This window comes from Aspergillus affinis, assembly GCF_023601865.1.
Source record: "Aspergillus affinis strain CMG 70 chromosome Unknown NODE_13_length_462506_cov_86_819959, whole genome shotgun sequence".
In the NCBI taxonomy this organism is placed as follows: Eukaryota; Fungi; Ascomycota; class Eurotiomycetes; order Eurotiales; family Aspergillaceae; genus Aspergillus; species Aspergillus affinis.
Window position 1 is genome coordinate 437,338 of NW_026515794.1, and position 24,384 is coordinate 461,721.

A 24,384-nucleotide genomic window follows, 5' to 3' on the forward strand; every position below is an offset into this window, starting at 1 on the left:
GATATTACAGTGGAGCGGTCCAGGCAATTACTGTCCCGCAGGCAGACGCATATGTTCAGTTCTTTTGTTATGAATATAGGTTAGGCTTAAACCTCCGAAAATAAGCTACTAGCTAAGGAGCTCTAGGTCGGAGGATTCATCCTGCGTCGAAACACAAAACACTTTATCATCAGGCTGTTCAGATCTGAATTATGAACGAACTAAATGCACATACTGGCCGAGAAGACTCAACGTAAGTGGATAGCCGATATTCCAACCTGAGCTTCCTGTTGCTTACACTATAATACCTCCTCCAGGCTACTGTGTATCATCAGCCCAACTTTGAAGGCCAACCTTCCATACTTCCGAATATTTTGACCCCCGAGTGCAATGTCCTATCCAATATTGGGTATGTCAACCGAGATTTCGTGCTCGAGTAAAAATTAGCTAACATAGCACATAGCATAACATCCGTTGGATCAATGATTGTCCCACCCGCTTATAATTGCTCCCTATTCACGTAAGGAAGCTATCTCGCGTACTGTAAACCCCTTTTAACACTGAACTAGGAATGAGTCTTGCAATGGCGCCCCGGAGGATACTATTTCGTCGCCTGGATGGCATGATCTTTTTACTGCTCCCCATATTGGCAACCAGACCAAGAGTATTAGATGTGCAAAATAACTGAGAATCTATTGCTCTTTGAGTATCAGGCACACCTTTCCTTATTTGGCCTCGAATAATCCCAACTCCCGCATTAATAATGCCGAGTCCCAAAATCTGGATGATATGGCGATTGTTCGAAATAAATGTACTGTGGCATAGGTAGAGGGTTTCCGGGGATATTGGACTGAATGGCACGTACTACTATTTGGAGTGCAGTATGGAAAATCTAATGTCTTTTGTTTCCAAAGAATAATGTAGACTGATAAATTACCGTACTCCTCACCCTCTACAGTTTCAGTGAGACTTAAGCATTTAACATTACAATTATTGCCACCCATCGCTTTCATCATTAAACATACCATGCATGGCCTTGGTTTCGCATTCGGGCCCAATAGCAATGTTCAGTTCTAGGGCCGAAAGACCAATAAGTTCGAGGCGAACGCATGCTACCAAATGTCACACACTAGCTCAGGGAAAGAGAAGAATTCAATTAAAACACTAAAATCAATGCAAAACAGGCCGTTCAAGCGGTTCATTGGATGATAAGTAGTTGGTTCAATCCTGTGGGTGAGGCAGGCGGTAAAATCGTCCGCACTAGGGCCAACCAGAACCACCATATATAGAAAAGTAGTGAGATGGTGACAGTTGGGGTTCCATAAAGTCAAACGTCCTCGTTTGAAGCGGTTGGACCGATAGAAGAACATCCTTGTAGGCAATTTGAAAAGGAAAAAATATTAGTAGTATAGGGTTAAACCATGCGGCAAAGAAAGAACTTAGATAGGACATTAATAGTAAGATATGCAAGCAAGATAACAACGATTTTAGCAAGCAATTTGAACTCCGTCCATGCGGACAAAGAAATCCATAAATTGCATGCGGAGAGACAGATTAAACTTTGTGAAATGCAGTCGTAAGATATGATCAGGCATACAGTCAACGTCGATGCAGAATGGCCATTGGGGAAATTGATCGGTCAGTAAAGAATTAGGAAAAGAGGAATTAGAACAGCAGGTTGGACCATGCAGTCAAGCGGGAAACAGGAAGTTTGATGATCGGAAATGCAGATTGAATGAGCAGATCAAGCAGAGGCAGGACAGGTCAAACAAGAGGATCAACTTGAATAGAGAAGGCATGCAGTTTGAGCAACGGTAGAACGGTCGAGCGGGAACCTCAGCTTGGACAACATCACTGCGTGTCATCGGCACGATGGTTTCAGTCATACCAACCGGTTCTTCCCTCCCCCCTTCTTCCTTCGACCCTTCGCGTCTTGCTCTGCGAATGATTGTAAGTACTAAAACATCTACTAATGATTGTCTATATTTACTTGCCATGATTCGAAGACATATTAGAGACTATGACTAGAGTAGAAGCTAAAAGCTTAATCCAAAGCCAGAGCTCTAGTCCGATCCATAGGCAGAGTTATCGTTTCAGCATGCTCTACAACAAACCAAAGACCAACGCTCCTAGGTGTTTGTTAGGGTGGAGGGGTGCAACCGTCGTCCACATTCCTGCATCCTGTTGTGACCCATAATACAGCCTCGGGCTGGATAAAGAACTCTTTCCCACTAGCACATGGTATCGTTTCTCTTTGGCTTTTCTGTCTTAAAGATGGCTTCGTCGAGTTGTAGCTTTGGATTGGGATTGATTGACCGACTGACTGTTGAAATGATGCTGCTGATCTTCAAGAAAGAGGCGAGGGAAGACAACCATTAAATAGACTAAAAGAGAGACGCTGTACTTCTTGGGAGGCGCTATCAATTAAAATCGATGTTTCATCTCCAAGCTTTGTATATATAATGCTTGGATGAGGTTCGGTTGTCCTCCCAGTTGTGAATTTCGTCGGCGATCTGGGGCTGGGTAAGCGCCCAACTAGATCCCGAGTATAATTTTAGGTATATATATCGTGCGTAGAGCGAATGAATCAAAAAAGACAGACGGACAAATGAAGGGTGCCGAGGACTCTTTTATAGAGATAATCAGCTGACCAACCGGTCAAATGAACTACCGGAGATTCCCACAATTTCATGAAATCTTCCGCATGGTTGCAGGATTTAGAAATATTCCAATAAGATCTAACTTCTGCCTTGTGATTATAATTATACTAGGAATTTAGACCGGCCCTTTTTCGGCCCAGATCGCCAACGAAATTCACGACTGTGGTTGGCCCCTCACTAGGCGCCTTCGCAGCGAGAATCAGTGCTCACTCCACGCGCAAATACTCTATCACTATTCAAAGGATATTGCTGGTATCAAACAAGGCATGCGATACAATCAAAGACACCGCCACACTGTCAATAAGGTCTATGGAGGTCTCCGACAGAGTCGCCCGTCCCAGGGATCTCCGCGGACCAGCAAGCAAATGCATGCATATTCCATTGTATAGGTAGACTATCTTCTCTGGAGCTCAGTTATCTTTATAATTTTAATAAGAATAAAGATCGTATCTTGGATCTCCCCATTATAATCCTCATTATAATAATAGCCTAGTAAACTATCTCACCTATAAATACAGACTCAAATGTACTAATATATCTTCATACAGGATCTTTGCGATCTTTTCGAAACCTAACTCAGCAGCGTGTTCCAGAGCAGTCCGGCCAGAATTATCAACAAACCCCATATTGGCACCTGCCCTGATTCGCGACCGGACAACTTCCTGATGGCACCCGATAACAGCGAATATCAGTGGTGTCTGTCCCCCGACGCTCTCAGTTGAGTTGACATTGGCACCTCGGTTCAGGAGTATACGTACCACCCTGTCGTGCCCATTTACAGCAGCTTCCGAGAGCGCTGTTCGCCCAGTATCGCTTGGTGACTCCTCGTCCACTCGGTAGGTGTCCAGAAGCTCCTGCACCACATCTCCATGGCCCCTGAAAGCAGCAAAGTTTAGTGGAGTGAGCCCGCGAGCTGATCTAGACCCTGGATCTGCCCCGTACTTGTTAATTAGAGTAGTGACCATATCTTTGTGTCCGTGCGCGGCCGCAAAGGATAGTGGTGTTCTGCCATTGGGGGTTTCGGCATTTGAGTCGTGACCGGTTTTGATCAAAGCTGAAACCAAGGAGGTCAAGCCAAACCAGGCTGCCACATGTACACCGTTCATTCCCTGTGGTACATTCTGTGAATAGCCAGCAAAGATAGGTCTACCCTCTACCATCACGCGGCCGCGAGCTGCCTTCTTGGCGCGATACGGATCCATCGCCTGGATGGTCTGCGTTGCGGCGAACAAGTAGGCTCCACCCTGCAGGAAATCTATGACTTCCTGTTGCAGGATATTGAACTCTTCAAAACAGAACTTACTCAGGTCGAGGAGAACTGGACTGAGATTTTCGGGTGCAGTGGATACAATATAGTAGTGCTCTTTCTGCCTTTCTCGCGGCTTCTTGCACATGATGGCCCCAGTAGCAAGCGGCGTACTCGTAGAACGGGTTTGCTTGCATTCTAGCTTCAAACTCCTCATCGCTCTGGGAAAGGCCGTATTCAAACGGCTTGGATCTCATGTATGTGATACAGGCCCTGGCAATCTCCGTGTCGGCATTTACGAGCTAGTGACCTAGCTTCCTTCTGAGAAATCTCTTGGACCTTTCGTTATGCATCTGAATCTCGCCGGTGGTTTCATCCCAGGTCATCAAGCCAGTGGTTATGGCCTGCATGAGACCAGGGGATGGAATATCCTTTATGTTCATTTCAGTTGAACGAGGTCATATTGAAACGGCATGTTGAAGCTGCCAGAGCGTCAGCGGCCGCTTAGTATGCTGCAGCCACACCAGTATCTGCTGAAGAAGGTAGTCGTTTGGCGACATACCTAATCCAAGTTTCCGTATTCCAGGAGACATCTTATTAGATGAAGATATTCCTGTAACTAATGGTTGACTAGCTAGGCAGTGGCTTTCGCTTGCGTTCAGACCTGTTAATAAGACTTAGTTGGAGGAGTTGTAGGTATGTTAACGGTCGCATGTGAAAGGGTAGACGTTGTTCATTACCATATGAGAGTTAAAGGGGTATTTATAAAGACATCTACATCAATTTGGGCATATGTGACAAATATAAGTGGAATGTTCCCCATTATCATATAAAACTTTCCATTTATATCACAAGTAACTTGCTCGAGTAAGTTCCCTCAATGTTTTTCTTTGATCATTTCACATAAAGAGCATATTTCATTGTGCTCAAAGAACTCAGCCTTCTATATTAACTATGCATTATTTTGCACTCAACGGCATAAGTACTACAGGGAGTTTCACGGACCAAAACCGTGTCATTTTTCATGTAGATATGGAGGGAAATACGGAAGGTTTCAGCCTCGGAATAGTGATAGTGCCCGCAGAATATTTCATGGCTCGTGGCTTCAACTGAAGATTGGTTCTAGAGTCTTCTCGTGACTATATATATTGAAACTCAGTTTTGTGATCGTCAGGATAAGCTTGAGATCAACTACGTATGGCAAGTACTACATAAGTAAAATCAAATTTAACTAATTTTTTATCCTTATAGAGAATGCGTCTGTTCATTGAACCAGAATAAAGGAGAAATTAGTATCTCTGTGGGCAAGAAATCTGCTGCTGCATGGACTGCGGGAGGACGGCTGGCGGAAGCCATTCCCGAGTCTTGGCGGTACTTTATGCGGGGACCCGTGGTTGCCGGTGGCCCGAGCCGAAACCGTAGGCCGCAGAGGATTCTACCTTGTTTGGACCAGCATCCACAATACAGCACTGGAAGAGGTCACTATGTATTTCCATGCCTAAACGATATGTTTGATTCTGTTTAGAATGAATTCGAATTTGCTATCTCAATGTCACTGAAACAATTATACACGCAGCCTTCTCGCTTTCAGCGCACCCGGTAAAGCGAAGGTCAATTGTCTCGGAGTTGAAGCCTATGACATTATAAATGTCGTCACAACGCCGCAAGAGACTAACCCCGGTGAATTCTCACTGAGGCATCATATTTGAATAATGATAGTTTCTGTTGGAACGATGTTATCAACCAGACTAGAGAGGTGGAGTATCTTGACCTAATCCACATACCGCACAGCACCTTGCTTGGCCTAGACTTGGCCTTCTATAAATGCGAGGGCCTCGTTCTTTTCGGGCTATGAAGTCCTGAACCGAGCAGCCTTCATTGAATTCTCCTCGACAAAAAAAGCCTGACTCAATTTATCTTTGACAAAACCCCGACTACATAGCTACCATGTCTTCTAGTGGTCATCTTTCCCAATACAATCCCAAGGAGGCGATTGTCCGTGAACTCCGCGATTACATCTTCCGTACAGAAGAAAGAGCCAGAGCGTTCAGATTCGCCATTTCCTCTGCTCGTGCCAAGGAAAATGGCGGGCAAGAGGAGATGAACGCAGAAGGTGTATATGATCTCTATGATTACTTGCGCTTCTGTGATGACCTCTTGAGATGGGCCCCGGATGTCTCTAGTCCTGGGGATGCACTTCTCCGAAAGCTCCTTATCTTTTACTGGGTTTTCGAACAGCCGTCCGTTAGGAACCTGCAAACGCCTATTCTTCCGTCTACCTCTAGTACCGACTTGTCCTGGGTCTCCTACTGGCTAGTTAACTACGCTCGTGAGATTGGACATTGGATGGATACTCTAGAGTCTGCTGCACATGTTGAGTCGTTCTATAACAATCCGATCTATAACCAGGACAAAGACCTATGGGAAACGCCGCCTCATGGAACATGGCAGTCTTTCAACGAGTTCTTCGCGCGCCGCTGGGCTGACATTAACGTTGCTCGGCCCTTAGCCGGAGAAGGCGACGACACGATCATTGTCCATGGCGCCGATTCGAAGTTCGGCGGAAACTGGGACATCATTGACGGATTCGTTAATATCAGAGACGGGGCTCTCATTGCCAAGGGCATCGACTGGCCTATTGATGAGCTCCTTCAGCGGGTCGGGCCGGAGTTCAACAACGGAAGCCTGATGCATGCGTTCTTGTCCCCGCATGATTATCACCGCCAGCATGCGCCGGTGAGCGGCAAAGTCGTCGAAGTCAAGAATATTCAGGATCAGGTTTACCTGCAGGTCACCAAGAAGAGAGACGGCAATAAACTTGTTCCGGATAGAGGCCTTACCCGTGATCCCGAAGAGGTTTCGCGCCGCCAGGCTAGGAAAAGGAAGGGCCTGAGAGAGCTTGATGCTCCAGATGATGCTGGCTATCAGTGGTGCCAGACCCGGGGACTTATTATAATCGACACTGTTGTTTACGGAAGGGTCGCTGTGCTTCCGATTGGCATGGCCCAGGTCTCTTCGGTTGTGATCACGGTACAGAAAGATCAATGTGTTAAGAAAGGCGACGAAATCTCTCATTTCCTATTCGGGGGCTCAGATATTGTAATCGTCTTCGAAAACAAGGTGAAATATCGTGAAGATCTCAAGCCCAACGAGACCAAGATCAATGTGAGAGAAAAGCTGGCCAGCTTCTAGATAGTTTGGTTTCATTAGACGCTGGCTATGAATAGGAGTTTTTGATCCCATGTGGCGAATACTATGAGTTCAATTGCACAACAGCTCTGTTTTCAAGTAGGAACGCTTCAAAAGATATCAATCACATAAATATTTAAAATATCAGAGCCTCGGCCACTTTGTAAGAGAGCTCTCATTGGCAGATGGCCTTCTAGCCTGTAAAAATGACATCATCATAACATATCTCAAAGTAGCGTTCCGAGTCTACTTGTTATGAAATGCACGGGGGAAGGAGGGCAGAATGACACTGTATCGGCTACACGCACGTAGCCTACTAAGGAGCGAATGCTTTTAGAATGATAGGGCTCTTAATTATCTTGCATAACGATTAATCTCTTCTTCTATGAAAAAGAGATAAAAGGGTAAGTTCCTCAGGGGTTCGAGTGTGCGGGCCAAGCCGCTAGATCACGTAATCTCATAGATTCGTAGTTATCACTACTCCCATGAGGTAACAGGGCCATGGGATTGCCGATTCAGCATTGAAGAACGAACACTTAGGCTTGTGTGGCGTTGTCTGGCGTTTGTGGAAACGACGAGCAGACCACAACGTGATATATACCGCCTCCATCAGCTTCTGGCTCCTCCCCTCTTCTAGTACCCCGACTGCCTCTCCGGTGCTACGTGACGCTATTCCCACTTCCTCCGACATGGTCGGCATCCTTCCGTTCGATGTCGGCATGTCAGCCACTTCTGGGGTTCTACATGGACGCATGCGCCTCCAAGTGCGACACGAGGCCGAGATCCTTGCAGGAACTAAGATGTAAACCCGCAACACAGTAAGCGCTGACTCCCCCGACACGAGGCCGCCCGTGCGGACCGCCGCCGCCGGGCCAGGTACAAGATGGCATTGTAGACTGTGTAGACTGTGTAGATCTTGTAGAGCTAGTTGCCAGCACACCGGACTATAACAGGTCGGGAGGTCTGCCCGGTTCAAGAGGAGAACAACAAAAGCCAGCAGGCAAGCCATCAATGCAATCGCTTCTCCGTGCAATATCATATCCATCAGCTTAAAAGAGATTCAGCGGAAATGCGCTTCACCAAACTCGCTGGTTCCGTCGCCGGGCTCCTGGCCCTGGCCCTGGCCCCAGTCAGCTGCGCTGAGTCTGACTTCCTCTTTCACGGCTCCTCCATCGTCATTTACCCGTCCGCGGTATCAGTCCATCCCAAGGACAGCAAGGTTGTAGGGGCCAACTTCTTCTCCTACGTCAATCCTGACGGATACTTCAGCTTCGGCTAGTAAGCATCAACGGGCTCCTTTTCCTCGCTCCCACCACAAAACTGTCGCTAACCAATACCTAAATCCCAGGTGGCTCGACGCGAAACCCGGCGTCGACACATCCCACTGCTCCCCCAAGCCCAGCCAGATCGACTGGTTCGAGTATACTTCGGCGGGCAACTGCACAGCCGTCCAATGCCGCGTGCACGCCGTCAACTACCTCGTTGAGGATCCAACAAAGCCCTTCATTGATTCCGACTACGTGGTCGCCGCCCTAGACCTGGGCAATGGCGACGCCGGCCAGTTAGCCCTCAGTTACTTCGACCAGCTCCTCGGTGGCTACGCAGTCGGCTCTCGCAACGTACTGAGCGGCCACCAAGCCGACGCTCGCAACGCCGACGACTGCCACGCCGCGTTCGAGACCCTGCTGAATATCCAAAAGAGATGGAACATCCAGCTTCATTTCTCCCTGGAGAACCCCTGCATGAGGCCATCGGGAAGACTTCAATTCCCCATGGGGGATCTGTAAGCTCTGCCTTACGATGAAGGATAGGAGGGTTGCCGATTAGGGGCGAGTTATGTAGTTCTGTCGAGGGGGGTCAGTACCATCTTGACGCAAATTATTTCACCTGGTTTTTCTTGTTTAACATTACGATAAATGATATGTGGTCCTTTATGTCTTTTCCTATTGGTGCTGTGTGCGTCGTCGTTGCCCGCTATTGCTGTTTATGGGGGGAATCCATTGCCCGTGGAAAAACCTTTTTATGTCCGTCAAAATATATACAATGATGTAGTATGCAAAGTGAGGTAGAATGAGACTGTCTACCCAACCGTATTCTTACATTGAATAGCATCTATAGAACTGGGATTGCCGACATCTCACCATAGGACCGAATACACGGTTTCCTGCAATGATTAACCCCCGTTGTTCAACGGCTTAAAGGTGTTTCCTCCACAGAGAAATATCATCCATCCATCGAAGATATCTACATACCTTGAATTGAACCGTATTGTTCCAACTATAGATTGGTTCCAACCTCTACAGCACTCCACCACAGACCCTAACTACCGCTCAGCCCAGAATGACTCATAAAGAGAAGCGTACCAGGAAAATAAGGGCCAAGAAATTATGAACAATTCTGAAACTTCATCAACTGATGAAATCAAAAATGCCGAGCCCAGCAAGGCGTTACTCATTCTATACTCCAAGGCCAACTGACAATGGCTAGAGCATAAAGCAATAGTCAGTCCGTAGTAACGACTGATATGTGCCGCCTCCCTGCACCTCTCGCACAACTTCCTGGTCAATAATATCTTTATAGATGAGCGGCAACTGTACTTGTCCTTCCGCCATTCGCTCGAGCAATTTCAGAAAGAGGGTGAGATCCAGTCGGTACGACTGCTGCTGAGATACGCGCGCCTGCACGAGAATAAACCTACAGCACAGGAAGTATGCCGACGCCAGCATCGGGTTTAAGACCGGGCTTACCACGAGGCCCGAGACGACCCGCAGCGCGTTAACGACTTTGTCGACGGACTTGTAGGAGCAGGCAAAATTGTCCCGCTCGCTGGTTAGGACCACACTCCCCGAGCGGCGCTCCGGCTCCGTGATGTAGAAGAGTACCGTGGAGCATTGGTGGAGGATGATCAGCAACCAGACGCTATGGAGCAGGTTTTCGGCCGGGACTTCCACAACGTTATGGACACACGGTGGCAGGATGACCCAGAAGCAGGCCAAGGCGGACTGGAGCTCGCGAAACTCAGCGAGGCGGCGCTGGCCTTCGGCGCCTGTTGGCATGGGGCTGATACTCTTATGCTCGGCGATGCGGCCGAGAATAACAAGCGTTTTACACACCAATCGGGTCAAAGTGACCCCAAGTGGGACATTGGATTTTTCGGCTGTTATTACCTCCAGGCCACGGTTGAAGGGTTCTGGCTCCTTGGCGAATTGGTCAGTTAGAGAATCGAATGGCGTGGTATCAAGGGCCAAGCTCACTGGGCGTATGCCGTGTTGGAGAGATCGGTCGTCCAACGGATAGTTCACACACCACAAAGTATCGTCAATTACAAAGTGGCGACCTGCTAAGTAGTTGATGTGCCTATCAAGGACAAATAGGGCCCACAGTGTGCATCGGCATTCTTCCTCTGCAATTGAGGAGAATCGCAAGGGTACGGGGATATTGGGAGCCGGGTCATCCAGTCTGTTCAATCCATGCAAGCAGGCGAGTGTATAGGCTTGTGCCAAGAGAACAACGGCTTTTGTAATCTCCCCCGAGCTGTACAGGGAAAAGACACACCAGACAGATGCCTGCATATCCCGCAAAACGTTCTCCTACCGCTCGGGTCAGTGGGCAAAATAAGTATATGCAGGGCAGGCTAATCGGATACCTGTAAAGGGGGGCTCTGTGAGAGCAATTCAACGGTATTTTGCAGAAAGACGTACGCCTGAGTAGAGACACATGCATCGGGGCTTGTCCGCGCGGCCGTGGCCACGATAGCCCACTCCAGTGGCGTGGATAGCTGGGGGCCCTGTTTGCCCCGAAGGCGATCTAAAAACGTCTCCTTGTGAATACATGCAAAGAACGGATGGTGGCGCTCGAAGAAGTCATTCGTCAGCTGGATGGTTTGGGCTTGCGATGGCACCTGGATCGACTGCAAGCCCGAAAGAGTGCGCGACGATGGCCGGGATGGCTCGACTAATGTAACGGTGTCTGAGGGGGGTGCGCCGTGCGACACCCCATTTATATCGGAGGCGGGTGGAGATAGCTCAGGAGGAAAGTTCAGGGGCGTGAACGGCATGGAGGGAGATGCGGCGGCCAGAGTCTTTGGGTCCCACAAGGCTGGGTTTTGTACCAGAGCGTCCAGCTCCATCTCCAGACTATGGGGTGTGGGGAACCCATAGTCGAACGTTGTCTGAGCGCCGGGGTAGACACATTCGACATCCCACCCACTGCACGCCGAACATGCGGGACGACTGCCCTATCTCGAAGAGTGAGTGAGCCACAAGACGAAAAAAAAGTTGAGAACTGCTTACATCGCATCGCTTCTTTCGTCGACGACATGCCTGCATCACCACTACTTAGGACGGGTTTCAAGACGAGGAGCTGCTATATAACGCACCAAACAAGCCTGTTTCCGTTTCCCAGACTGTGACTGCTGGTCCATGGCAGCTTCGTATGGATGAACCCGATGGCCTGATGCCATCGTGGGTATTGCGTTAGATAGAGGATACAATGGTATATAGTCAAGAATCGAGAAAACAAATAGCATGCATTTGGGACTGAGGCTCAGAGAGAGACGCGGATATACAGACGACTATATAGAGCAAGGAAGTGTCGAAGAGAGAACAAGAACAGTACCAGTAGGGGAGCGCATTTTTCCGACTTCGATGAGGCTCCTGCGCCGCCGCTAGTAATATACCGTACTGTATTATTCCCGCATGGGGCTCAATGAAATACGGCCTGAAATACCAATGTTTCCTTATGATTTCGTCGTTTTTCCCCCCGTATCCGGGGAATCCTCATTGGACTTGACAGAAGCGGGGAAGTGCGGGGGAAGATTCCATACAGAGTAGGTACGGTATGATTTGAATTGTTCTGACATACAGGTAATCGCGTAACGTAATAGTAATGCAGAAAAGATTGGAGGAAATCGATTGCTTGTCCCTCTGTATGTACTTCCCAGTCATGCCCGCTCGACAAACACCAGCTCGGCGCCGGCATTCGGAACGATGTCGAATAAGTGGTTGAATTGATCCCGTGGTCGTTCAGTGCCTGGCGGTAGACACAGATCATAACGGAGCAGGATCCGCGACAACGTGGCTTTGAGCACGTTAACGGCGAAGTGTCGTCCAGGACAGGCGTGGCTGCCGGCGCCAAATTCGAGCGAATCGGGTCTGTTGATGTTCAAGGGAGGACGGTTAGTGCCGATCTTTTTGCGCCCCGGGCCATGGCCAACGTTACCCGCTGAAAGCATAGTTGAACTTGCTATCGGTCCCAGTCTTCCCTTTCTTGTCTGCCCACTGGAATCCATCGAACGACCGGTCCCTGCCGTCCTCGGCCAGCCTCGCGTACACAGACCCGGGCACTGCAACGTAAGATTCTGCAGGAAGGACGATGCCATTCGATAGCGTTAGAGGCTGGATCAGTTTGCGGTACGCAGACACTGATCGTCTTGTCAGCAGCGGGAAGTCGGTGATGGTTGAGAGTGGGTGCAACGCACGGAGGTTGGCATGGCGCAAGCGCTGGGATTCCTTGAGAACAGAGTCCATCCGGTGTAGCTTGGCCAGACCAGTTGCTAGCAGTTGGTCCTCGCCGCCCTGTGACCACCGCGGCTAGCTCGTCCCTGAGTGGCTGAATGTACTCTGGATGGGCGGCGAGGTCGAACAGGGCTTGGAGCAGCTGCTTACATTCTATCAGTATGGTTTATGGAAAGGTATCCTTCCTTTCATCGGGATTGAGGACCCACCACGCGGCTTGTGCTCTGGACGCCGGCGATATTGATCATGACCATAGCCTCAACCAGTCGGTCGGTGTTCCTTGCCTCTTTCCCCGCATCATCTACGAAAGATTGGATAACATCCACAGGCCTTTTGAACTCCGCTTGTCTCAACGCTTGCTGACGTTGCTTTGGCCCCTGGCGTTAATCCCGGAATCATAAGCCCAGTGGAATCGACTTACCTGATGAAGTGGACGCAAAAGACCATGTATAACACGCAGCAACTGACATAGACGTTTCATTTCGGGAATAAAAAGGGCCGCCACTGGGCGAACCAGCCGGTGATATTGCGCTAGTGCCAGTGCTGCTTTGAATGAGGCCCCGGGAATTTCGACGCACGTTTGCATCTAGGGCCATGGTTAGCAGCAAGATTAGCCAACGGTGGGGGTCATGGACCCAATCAAAGTATAGCGACCCAGGAACCGCTCACACAAGTCCACGGCGGACGCTACACCAGCGGGTTTAGCGCCTTGGTCCACTGCATTAGCATCTCCCAGCTCCACTTACAGACTTTGTGTTCTGGCTTCCACGCATACTCGTTGACCTGTTTGGGCGGCAGGACATATACGTGGCGAAACGGGGATTTAAGAAGATAGACTTGATCAGGGTTCTGCATATGTGAGTGGCCCGGTCACCATTCTTCGGATTTTTTTTCTCTCGAAAACTAAAGGGATATATGTATGTACCTTGAGATATTGTTCCTCCACCAATGTCTTGTAGTCGGTATCCTTCGTTCCAGCCAGGATCGGAATCCCCTGAGGGGGTGAAGCACCCGAAGCCTTTGTGGATGACCGTATCCAACGCGATGCGGTCACCACAGCGATTAGGCCTGCTAACCACAGGCTGATCATTTCGTGAAGTGTTGGGGAGATGGAACAAAAACTGGGACTAAGCAGGGGTTGCCCTCAAAAGCAATTTATTTTCCGTTTCGTATTCGTAGATCCTGTTTGATCGGGTTCGATTTATTTCCGTTGTCTTGCGCCCTAGATACGCTCCCTCCTTCCATTCTGCCATCTCAAGGACGGAATATTATACCACGCGAGTTCCATCCTAGGTGTTCGATGAGCGGACTCTAACTCTGCCCCGGCCTAACAATCTACCCGTACACGCGGGCGGGCGCGTTCGTCGGCGACAACCTTGTAGCGTGAGTACGTAGTGAGCGGTCCTTTTGTCTCACGCCGCCTGGACTGCAGTGCGGCGGTCGGGACTGGGATGTCGGGCACTAAATGCGCCCCCGACAAAAGAATCATACAGAGTAAGCACTACCGATCATATCTCCGACTAGCGTCAAATAGAGCTACCCAAGGAAAGCCTCGTGATTTGGGTACAGGTGATCAGACCTTCAGATCTTTGTTTTCGTGAAAGCTGTTTGACTATGTGTCAACTGATAAAAAAAATTACAGTATCAAGCCTGAATTGGCGCCATGGTATCTTTTTAATGCAGTGGTACTGTTGGCGCCATAATTTCTAATACCTATTGCGGTGTCTCGATATTCGACTCAGACAGAATCGCGACTTTCCAGGCTCACCGTTCGATCCGATTCCCAAACAGTGCAAACTAGAGAGACCCTATTTATTATGCAGTTTTGGTACGTATTTTTATGTATTTGTCTTTGTGAAGGGCTAAAGCTAGTATATGAGTCTATAGTAGCTAGGCCACAAACTGTTTACAATAGCTTGAAGAACAGAAGGGAGACACAGCTTCAGTCAGTCCCTAATAATGGTTTTCTGTTGTTCTTCACCGCCTTCCTTAGCAAGCCCGGCCACGGTATGTGTTGGCCGTCTCTCTAGGCGTCAATCAATCAATCAATCAAATCAATCAATCAAAATTCTATTAACCTGGTGAAGCCTATCTATTGAAACGACAGGCTATGAGACTCTCTAGGCGTAATTGCTAGTAATGTATACTTAGGAATATCGAATGATGAAGGTCTGATTCTTTCAATCTAGCTGCAAACGGTGGTTTAAATACATGAAGAATAATAAGCAATCTAGCCTAAAAAGGCAGCTAGAAGACACATAACTTTTGAACCATGGAAATAACAGAAAAATCTGCATAATCCTCGGGGATCGGTAGTTACCAATACCGATGTCCGGAATAGGAAGGTCTCCTATGTAACTAGCGGTCACATACGGTTGACAGTATGCCATACCTGGCCCACATCGGGTTCAACCCGTTACAGTCTTATAGTAAAGAGGAATTAGAGGATCTAGACGAACAGGATTAATAGGAACAGCCAGTTGAAAGTAAGAATCAATAAGAGATTTATACTTTAAAAAGCCTCTTTTTTACCCCATTCAGAGTTTAGGAATCCATAACACTTACACATGGAGATGGCGTCCTGTGTGGGACATTAGAGCACGGAGGGTTTGGTCTAGTCTGAGACAAATTAGGTTGCATAGGTCCCGTGAAGACGATCGACTTGACATATATCATATATCGTAATCGATCTTAGGTTACCTTGTCTGGGATTCGTTTAGGGCATCTATAGATATTAATCTAGACCAAAGAAAACAAAAACAAAACGTAAAAGGAATATTTTTCTTTCTTTTTTTTTTTTTTAAAAAAAAAGACTATCAATATCATCAACCTAAACATAAAGCCATATCTTTCGGGCATACTCGTTTATCCGTCAATCATTTAGCCTCCTAACCAACACCTCGAACCTTTTTCATCGCTGCCCTAACCCTTTCCAGCTCATTTCGAGCAAGTTACAACTTCCGCTGCTTCGCACAACAAGAGCTGATCAACAGAGCAGCCGCACAGGCAAACAACCACCACCAGCCATTCTGCAAGCTCTTGGCGTACACCTCGATGATCGTGTGGTACAGTTCACCGGAAAACTCGTCCTTGACCTTCTGCACGTCGGCCAGGATAACCCCGATCTGCTCCGAGGTCAATGCTGCCGTGAGCTGGGCCAGGTTGGAGCGCAGCTTGTTCTGGTACAGCGCGGCGTAGATAGCAATCCCGAACATGTCGCCGACGGTCTGCAGGAAGATCACCATTCCAGTAATTAGACCGATATGCATGGGCTCCACCAGGAACTGCGATCCGACAAGTAGACCCTCCATGACGGCTCCCTGTCCAATACCGATAATGATCAGCTCGACAATTGCCTCTCCGCGGCTGGTGCCTGCGTGCCAGCGGGTGATAAGGCCGCTGGCTAGCGTTGTCAGGCCGGCACCGACCCAGGCGTTTGTCAGAGTCAGGCCCCATTTGCTGGTGACCCAACCAGCGACGGGGTTTCCGATGGCGAGGCCCAGCATCATGGGCAGGAGAGCGACGCCGGAGATGGTGGCGGAGTCACCGTAGACCAGTTGGAAGAACTGAGGCACGTAGTACATCATTCCGAGAAGATTAGCCCCGTAAAAGAACTCGGCGATGAAGATGGCGATGATGGCGGGTTTGTGCAGGAATGACGGCGGCATGAGCGGGTCCTTGGCGAAGTGCTCCCAAACAACGAAGAGGACCAGTAGGACGAACCCGCCCACGAAGCAGCCGATGACGCGGGAATCAGCCCATGGGAAGTTGTTACCAGCCCAGGAGATGGCCATCAGCAGACAGGTGGTGCCGCCGATGAGGGTCATGGTACCGAGGATGTCGAAGTTCTTGATCCGCTCCTTGTCGAACTTGGGGGTCGGCAGGCGGAGGAAGAAGATGGTGATCAGAAGACTAATAGGCGAGATACATAGGTTGATGTAGAAGCACCACCGCCATGTGACGTACTGAGAAAAAGCACCTCCAAGAAGGGGGCCAGCGACATCCGCAATGGCCCAGACCAATCCGGTGAATGAGATGTATTTACCGACATCACGCAGGGGGACCAGGTCCGTGATGATTACATTGACCAATCCGTAGATCCCACCGCCACCGATCCCCTGAACCACTCGGGACCAGATCAGCATGTCCATGCTCTTGGAGCCGCCACAGATACCGCTGCCGAGAGTAAAGATCACAGTTCCGACGATGAACATGTTCCGACGACCGAAGATGTCGCCCAGTTTGCTGTACAAGGGCAGGACCAGGGCAAAGGTCACCAGGAAACCGGTTCCCAGCCAGGAAGAGTTGTTGTACGCATTGAATTCGGAAGAGATGATTGGAACCGCGGTAGCGACAATGTTGAAGTCCAGCGCCGCGAGAAGCATGCCAATATTCAATCTTCGGCATATCAGCGACATTTATCAAGGCCCTCCCTCCGTCGGGGGTGGATAGACATACCCAAGCATAACAACCCAGAATTGGGACAGCGACAGCCCAGCTTTCGCGCCCGGCCTTGTGTCCTCGGCCGGCAGCGCATCGCCGGAACCCGAGCCCTTCTCGAAATCGGCGGAGGAAGAAGTCAGCGAGTGGTTGCTAGGAGAATTTGAGTCGCTGTTGTGCTTCTCAGATTCAGCCTGCGGAGCCATGGGGGTGTTCTGTTCTTTCTTCCCGAACATTGCGTTTGGAAGACTTCGTTGGTGGTCGTTCGCTGCGTTTGTAGTCTGGCCTTGTAGTGGTGCTTTGTGCCGCTGCTGATACACTGGTCGATGGGAAGGCGAGAAGGGAGGCTATATAGGACTCGATCGAGCAGTCGCACGAAGCTGTCATCCTCCACGCCGCCGCTGCTAACTGCATTGCGGCGGCCCTTGGCAGCTGGTCGCCGCGCGCTGATCACCCGCAACCCCCGGCAAGCCGCAGCTCTGTCGGGGGTTTCGGGTATACAGCTCAGCCGGTGTTAGGATTTAGTGGCCCGGTGTTTCCATCGAGGTCGAACCATAGAGAGATGACTCAAATGAGTCGGCAGGCCCAGAGCGGCCAGCGGCCCCACAGCGGGATCTCCCCGACACCCCTGGCCCCGACGCCGCCGGAGGGACCCGAGGCTCTTGTAGTAGTTAGTTAGTTAACTATAACTATAGTTAATTCTGCTTAATAAGTGGGATTTCTGCATAATTCTCCACTATATGTCTTGTTTGTGCTAATATGGGTACTTATGGGTACCTATGGGTCTTGTTGAAGTCTAGTAGTAGGAGAGGAGGCGGGACTCTGGGTTGAGGTCTACTGGCACCGGTTGGAAGAGGGCAAGTGTGTAACAATTTGCATGGGATATATAGTATATATATAGTCTAAGATAACCAACTTCCAAAATGAGAGGCCACGACTGTCACGGGCTTGGCAGTGGGTAGGTGCGCTTCTACCCGCCAAGACCGTTTAGTAGGTCTGTTGGACGTTTTACCAACTGAGCTACTAAAAAGACCAGAATACCAAGTCAACGACTTGGTACGCGCATCGCTCTATATAGTGGTTTTTGGTCAGTTCGTCACAACGACGAAGGATGAAAGCAGCAAACACAACTAACCCTAAATCGTATTCAGGCACAACCACCCCCCTCCCCCAGGGCCCCTATTTGACCATGGAAAAGTCCAGCATTTTGCATGCGAACTTCAGCTGGGTTGTCAGGGGTTCCAGCTGTTGTAGATAATCCAGTAAGCAAATTGGGCCGTAAGCGATGGGAGACATGAATCTTACGTTTTCCTCCCACATGACATTAAAGTGGTGGCCAGGGATGTCCAGGACGGTGCGAACCAAACCTCCGGATCCCTCCCACAGCAGGCGCATATGCCTCCACCGATCAACGGAGACCAGGGAGGTAACTCCATCCTGTGGCCTGTCGTGTGGCACATATTCCTTGCAGCGGAGGAGCACGACCGGCAGCGGCCCACGTGCTTCCGGGGTGTCGGGGGACGGACTCCAGTCAGGGACCGTCCATTTGTCAACGAGTCTGCGGGCCCGCTTCATCGACTGCGAGACCAGCATTCTGGTCTCGGGAGCACAGTGGGAGTGGAAGAACGGTCGCGGTGGGGCCAGGACTGGGGCCAGGGCATCGGGAACAGAACCATGAGGGTAGGGGCTGTCGATCATCACCACGCCCACCACGTGGAACAAGTCCTTCGACTGCAAGATTTGTGCCACCTCAAGTGCGATAAACCCCCCCAGCGACCAACCGCCCAGAAAGACTCGCGCAGACTTCACGGTAGACTGGATGAGGTTCGCATAGATACGCGCCATTCGGGGAAGCCCGGACCAAGCCCGTCCAGTAAAGAAATGGGGATCAGCGATGCCGTAGACAGTTCGATTGAGCGGCCCGATATGATAGTAGGATATGGTGGTTCCACCGCCATCGTGGAAGAGGACCAGAGGCGTGGAATTCGGGTAGTCTTGGGGACAATCTTGAATCAACCCTGGATTGGGTTCCATGATCACACGCGATTGGGAGTTTAGACTCTTAGACTCGCCCTGAGGTCGCTTGCGGTCGCCGCGAGTATGATAGACTGCAGACGTTACCACAGAATCTGGAGATCGCTGCTGTAGAGCGACACAAAAGTCCTATATAGCTATTCGAACGGTTTCCGAAGATAGGCCCCATTTACATACTCCTGCCGTGTCAGCTTTCACTCTCCGTCAACAAATACAAGGGATCCTGTTTCTCCCAAGACCAATCCCATCTCGACGAAGCTGACCGCGGACAGTGGGAAGGAAGCCTCAATACCAGAAGGAAGCGTCCAATGATACACACGCAGGGCTCTTTTCGAAATCCGCGGCCCGATCTCGTGTCCGTAATCCCAAGATGACACGAGGCCGCATCGGGGTGACGGCGAACGGCGCACAAGCGGTGCACTAGAAGATCCGCCGCTGCAACGGTCGGAGAAATGGTCGCACGAGCGGAGATATGGTTACCAGTGCCAGATCTGGATTGGCCCCGCCAGTCCCCCGGTATATTGGCTCTAAATAGCGCACTGCGTCGGCGATCTGCACAAGGATGTCGGCGTCGGCGCAGCATCTGGAGGTCGAGCAGTGCTTGACTGTTATGTGATAGACGAGGGACAGTGTGTGGAAGCGTGATATGGCATACCCTACGTAGATACGGCCGGTGCAATGTCTTTATTAAATGCCCCATGGATGGAGGAGGAACGAATGTGAGATTATGTAAGTATTGTTTTCCTTGCACTCTTTCGTCTGGAATAGCCGTGGTCGAGTCTATGTTCACTCGCCATGCATCCAAAACGTGTCGGAAGCGATGGCGCACCTGCCACTTATCCACCAGTGAAGCGTACGCTTACGATGATTGCGCTCATTGCCTTGATGGAGCCTATCTCGGCGACGATGTTATTCCCATTCGTTTACTTTATGGTAAAGGACTTCGACCCGACTGACGTTTAACACATCGGTCTCCGAGCCGGTTTGATCAGTACGTAAACATCCATATATCTAACGGACAGCACTCTCGCCTGCGTGCAGTGGCTGAGAATCTCTAGCATCTGCGTTCTTTATTCCTCAGATGATTACCACAATCCCATATGGAATCGCATCTGATCGATACGGCCGCCGTCCTCTGCTGCTCACTGGTCTACTCGGGAGTGCCGCATGTCTGTGCCTCTTTGGGCTATCTCAGTCTCTTCCATGGGCGCTGATGACACGCGCATTGTGTGGATTTTGCAATGGTACTGTCCATTTACCCCCGTCAGAACATGATGCCATCTTTCTGGCGCTCTGGATGTTAGGGAACACGGCCATCACGCGAACTGTTGCGGGGGAGATAGCAGACCAAGCCAACCTCAACTAGGGCAGGGTCTTCGCCATCTTTGGGCTCACCCAGGCCATGGGCTACGTTGTGGGACCCATGATCGGAGGCAATCTAGCTAGACCGTCCGAACTGTATCGGTGGAGTGGACCGGGTGATATATTCGCAACATACCCATACCTTCTCCCCTGTCTCGTCGGCACGTTCCTTATACTCACAACAACAGTTCTCAGCGCTGTCTATCTCGAAGAGACGAACGAAAATGTCTGCAGTCTAAGAGAGAACGATGAACCCGTGGTAGAAGACGCCCAAGAAAGGACCCCGTTACTGAGAAGCCCTGCGGACGACGGAAAGAACCACCACGACTCAATGTTCACGCAGTCTCTAGTCGCACTGATGGTTAGCATTCTCTTTATGAGCTTGCACGCCATCGCGTTTGACGAGCGACTCTCCGTGTTCCTCGCTTTCCCATCCAAATCCTCGCCTCCCGTCGGCCTCGGATTCTCTTCGTCGCAAATTGCGACCACACTCGCTTCAATGGGCCCGGTGCTGCTTTTTGCCCAGCTTGTCGGGTATCCAACGCTGGCCAATCGTTTCCGGCCATTGATCCTGTGGCAATGGTCTACTGTCACATTTATTGTGCTTTATCCGATTCTATCACTGCTCCCGCAACTCACAGTCCCTTCGGTAGCACGTCCAGTGCTCTGGCTAGTCCTATTCTCCCTTCTCATGGGCAGATTCGTCGCCAACGTGGTCGCATATACCAGCATGGCCGTCATGGTAGTCGCACCCTCACATCCCATACCCCCATCTCATCGCCACTAACATATATGCAGTTAAACCAAATGGCCCCCTTGGGCAAGAGGGGCGCAACAATGGGGTCAGTAAATTATTGCTTCTTTCCTTGGAAACATAGCCAGCCTCACGGCGTATCGTTTCATTTGGCTAACAATATCTTCTTCCTTTTGTTTCACGCAGAATGGCCCAGACCGGGATGTCCTTTGGCCGTGCTCTTGGCCCAGCTCTTGGGGGTACGATTTGGTCTTGGGGTTTGAGCAGCGGTCTGCCGCCACCGTTTGATTCGCACGCTCTGGTACGGTAATCTGAATCTCTGTCGCTTGGTTTCCCTTTTTGGCAGGATGGAAATCTAGTGTTGAGAGCTGATATATACTTAGTTTGTTTTTCTCGCTATTCTTATTGTTTACAGGGGCTTTCGTCTCTGTTCATCAGGAAGGCGGGTGTTGGGGCTTAGGTAATCTCCAATGGAAAGGGATTCTTGGTCGTGAGAATAGGTTGGAAATATTATTGTGGCTTTGAGATGGTGTCTGTTCAGCTGGAATGTGGATGTAGGCGTTGGCATGATCATACACTAGCATGGGCGCCGTTAGGCTGACCTATGGACTGCCGTACCTCATGCAGATTTCGTCCTTGATGGCAGTCGGGGCAGTATGGAAATTGGCAGGTACGATATATCTGTGTTTGATCTTTGATTCTTGTCATAGTGTCCACCTTTTGAGGCCATTCGGCATCGCAAAATGGAGTCGAACATAACATAACCTTATACACTATATACAGTTACCTTGACTTGTAGATGCCAATTTATCATCGGGCAAACTCCATATCTATATATACAGTGGAAATTTGCAATCATACTAGGTCTCAAGTCGCGAGAAAACATCCCTCTGAAGGAAGCCGTCGACTAAGTAATCTGTGCTTTTTTCTAGGGCTGCAACTGTGTCTCTTTCATTGAATAAAGAGGGTAGCCCCGCTGGAGGAGGGCGCATGAACTGCTCTATGTTCGCCTCAAACCAATCCAACACGGGTAGGAAAGGGTGGTCCAAGGTATTGTTCTCTATGTCGGCCCTTAACGCCGTCATCCACTCACTGTGGTCCATCGTTGTGACTGGCCGACCACTGCGGTTATTAAGAATACTGCAGAAGGTCTCAATCGAGACCCCATCGTGACAATCCACTGCCTGCTCGCCCTGCGGGTTCAAAACAGTGTCCACCACAAGGGACGCCATCTGTTCAACTCCTGTCACTGGAATATGTCCTTGCTGCAGGTCACCGCTCACCCTTCCAATAGACAGGATGCTGTAAGCCAGCCGCCACAGGAAGTCATCGGGATGAGCAATTCCTTCCCATCTTGTGCCTGCCAGAAATCCCGGTTGTACCACCCGTCCTCGCGGGACCGACCGTTTCGGCCGTTTGCCGAGCTGGTCATTATATTTCTCTACCGTCATCCGTGACAGAAACTTGATTTGGTCATACCCACATGCTTGAGCGAGGCTGTTCGATACTTGCTCTCGGGTTTCGCTGGGGGTTGGCAGATAGCCGCTGCACACGTAGGTGAACGGACACGGCGTTGGCATTTCGGAAAGTGCCTCCAGGATAGCGCGCGTGCTGTCGACATTGGCGGGCTTCAGTGTCGAGAAATTGTCCAACCAATTGACCCGGGCACCATTGTGGATGAGTCCATCAATACGCATCCGACCCGTCAGGTCCATCCAATGTGAATCGTCAAGACCCAGCCTTGGAAGATTCAAATCACCAAGCCACACTTCGATTCGGGACTCGAATTCAGCCCGCCACCACTGACCAAGCTGAGCATGGTCTCGTATCTTGTCTAGGGCTTCCTCTTCATTCCCTGCACGCACTAAGCCCACAATGCGGGCCACAGTGTGGTGCTCCAATAGTTCCTGAAGCACCTGGCTGCCTAGAAAGCCAGTCACCAAGGTTGCAAATATTGTTTTGGTCTTGTTAGTGTGGATAGGTACCGGGATATTGATGGAACGCAATTCACCGAGGAGGTCTTTGGGAATGTTGGCACTTGACTGTCCGTCTGATCCGCCGCTGGCCCGCTCAGAAAGTTGCTGCTCAATCTGACACACTGTGATTCCAGGCTGTTGGAGGTCTTGAACCCGAATGGCGCCTCCCAAACGGCGGCGGATCTCCCTGGAGAAGTATACAGTTTGGATGGAGTCCAACCCTACACTGGTCAAAGGAAAGTCCCAGCGGCGCAGGCCTTTCCCAGTGGAGGGATGATTTTTCTCAACAAGGTCTCCAATGATGTTGCTAAGTTCGATTGCTCGCGAGTTAGCGGGATCGATCTGGGACCATGTATCATTGAGGGCACCACCAGGTCGAAGCGCCATCTTCTCAGAGGACGTCATCCTCACCCAGTCTGCAACTAGACGCTGACGGTCAATCTTCTTGGAATCAGTCAGCGGCATTGACCGAAGAGGTACGAAGGCACTGGGGACCATGTATGATGGTAGGGTCTTCCGTAAACCCGTGCTCATGCGGTCTGCCAAGGACGATGGTTGCTCATATTTTTGTTCTATGAAAGCCACCAGGCCTGAGGAACTCGCATTTTCGTCCCCAGCCAGAATGACTGCAGCTCGTTCACCACCGGGAAGAAAGTCACAAATGACATTTTCAATCTCACCAAGCTCGACACGCAGTCCGCGGATCTTGACGAACCCAGCCCGACGGCCACAGAATATCATCTTTCCATCATGCTCCCACCGAGCGAGATCTCCCGTTCGGTAGCAACGTGCCAGAAATGGCCCAGTGAGGGTCGAGAGAGAATCCGGTAGAGAATGAAAGCGTTATCGTTTTGCGCGGTATCTTTCAGGAAACTATGCGCGAGATAGGGACTTTGAAGCAGCACCTCACCTTCCACCCCAATCGGTTGCAATCTGTGAATGTTGTCTGGATCGACGATCCAACACTTTGCACCAATACCGCGTCCAACCGTTTTGGGGTTATCATTGGGGCCCATCTTCAGCTCCACTGCATCCCAGACTCCTCCTTCAGTGAGACCGTAGATATTGCTCAGCCTGACCTTATCAGCCCAGGTGCAATGGAATGGGCGCTTCACCCCCAATGTACAAATTTCTCAACCTTGGTAGGGCTTCTGGTCTCAAGGATGTCACAGTTGTAGGAGTCAAAGACGCGTCGGTCACGTTAAGTTTATGCATGACCCCCTCGAGG

The 24,384-nt window shown here is 50.2% G+C and overlaps 8 protein-coding genes across 8 annotated transcripts; 2 read left to right on the forward strand and 6 right to left on the reverse strand.

Annotated features, from left to right (window-relative positions):
- Positions 1 to 3,145: 3,145 nt before the first annotated feature.
- On the reverse strand, positions 3,146 to 4,033 carry KD926_002002 (ankyrin repeat domain-containing protein; the record flags this gene model as incomplete). The annotated part of the gene is made up of 1 exon (XM_053096951.1): positions 3,146 to 4,033. One exon carries the CDS (start codon positions 4,031 to 4,033, stop codon positions 3,146 to 3,148), a length of 888 nt encoding a protein of 295 aa, XP_052959159.1.
- A 1,799-nt stretch (positions 4,034 to 5,832) lies between these two features.
- KD926_002003 (phosphatidylserine decarboxylase) lies at positions 5,833 to 8,861 on the forward strand (the record flags this gene model as incomplete). Its single annotated transcript, XM_053096952.1, has 5 exons — positions 5,833 to 7,050; positions 7,572 to 7,876; positions 7,919 to 7,950; positions 8,028 to 8,352; positions 8,477 to 8,861. The coding sequence occupies 5 exons, from the start codon at positions 5,833 to 5,835 to the stop codon at positions 8,859 to 8,861; spliced, it is 2,265 nt and encodes a 754-aa protein (XP_052959160.1).
- A 696-nt stretch (positions 8,862 to 9,557) lies between these two features.
- KD926_002004 (uncharacterized protein) lies at positions 9,558 to 11,536 on the reverse strand (the record flags this gene model as incomplete). The annotated part of the gene is made up of 4 exons (XM_053096953.1): positions 9,558 to 10,664; positions 10,721 to 11,311; positions 11,367 to 11,396; positions 11,453 to 11,536. 4 exons carry the CDS (start codon positions 11,534 to 11,536, stop codon positions 9,558 to 9,560), a joined length of 1,812 nt encoding a protein of 603 aa, XP_052959161.1.
- Positions 11,537 to 12,016: 480 nt separating this feature from the next.
- KD926_002005 (cytochrome P450) lies at positions 12,017 to 13,680 on the reverse strand (the record flags this gene model as incomplete). Its single annotated transcript, XM_053096954.1, has 5 exons — positions 12,017 to 12,227; positions 12,295 to 12,650; positions 12,800 to 12,967; positions 13,012 to 13,176; positions 13,516 to 13,680. 5 exons carry the CDS (start codon positions 13,678 to 13,680, stop codon positions 12,017 to 12,019), a joined length of 1,065 nt encoding a protein of 354 aa, XP_052959162.1.
- Positions 13,681 to 15,541: 1,861 nt separating this feature from the next.
- KD926_002006 (MDR family MFS transporter) lies at positions 15,542 to 17,266 on the reverse strand (the record flags this gene model as incomplete). The annotated part of the gene is made up of 2 exons (XM_053096955.1): positions 15,542 to 16,988; positions 17,049 to 17,266. 2 exons carry the CDS (start codon positions 17,264 to 17,266, stop codon positions 15,542 to 15,544), a joined length of 1,665 nt encoding a protein of 554 aa, XP_052959163.1.
- Positions 17,267 to 18,209: 943 nt separating this feature from the next.
- Positions 18,210 to 19,647, reverse strand: KD926_002007 (thioesterase domain-containing protein; the record flags this gene model as incomplete). The annotated part of the gene is made up of 2 exons (XM_053096956.1): positions 18,210 to 19,193; positions 19,357 to 19,647. 2 exons carry the CDS (start codon positions 19,645 to 19,647, stop codon positions 18,210 to 18,212), a joined length of 1,275 nt encoding a protein of 424 aa, XP_052959164.1.
- An 819-nt stretch (positions 19,648 to 20,466) lies between these two features.
- KD926_002008 (MFS general substrate transporter) lies at positions 20,467 to 21,213 on the forward strand (the record flags this gene model as incomplete). Its single annotated transcript, XM_053096957.1, has 1 exon — positions 20,467 to 21,213. The coding sequence occupies one exon, from the start codon at positions 20,467 to 20,469 to the stop codon at positions 21,211 to 21,213; it is 747 nt and encodes a 248-aa protein (XP_052959165.1).
- Positions 21,214 to 22,040: 827 nt separating this feature from the next.
- KD926_002009 (Nonribosomal peptide synthetase 8) lies at positions 22,041 to 23,897 on the reverse strand (the record flags this gene model as incomplete). The annotated part of the gene is made up of 1 exon (XM_053096958.1): positions 22,041 to 23,897. One exon carries the CDS (start codon positions 23,895 to 23,897, stop codon positions 22,041 to 22,043), a length of 1,857 nt encoding a protein of 618 aa, XP_052959166.1.
- Between the last annotated feature and the right edge of the window lie 487 nt (positions 23,898 to 24,384).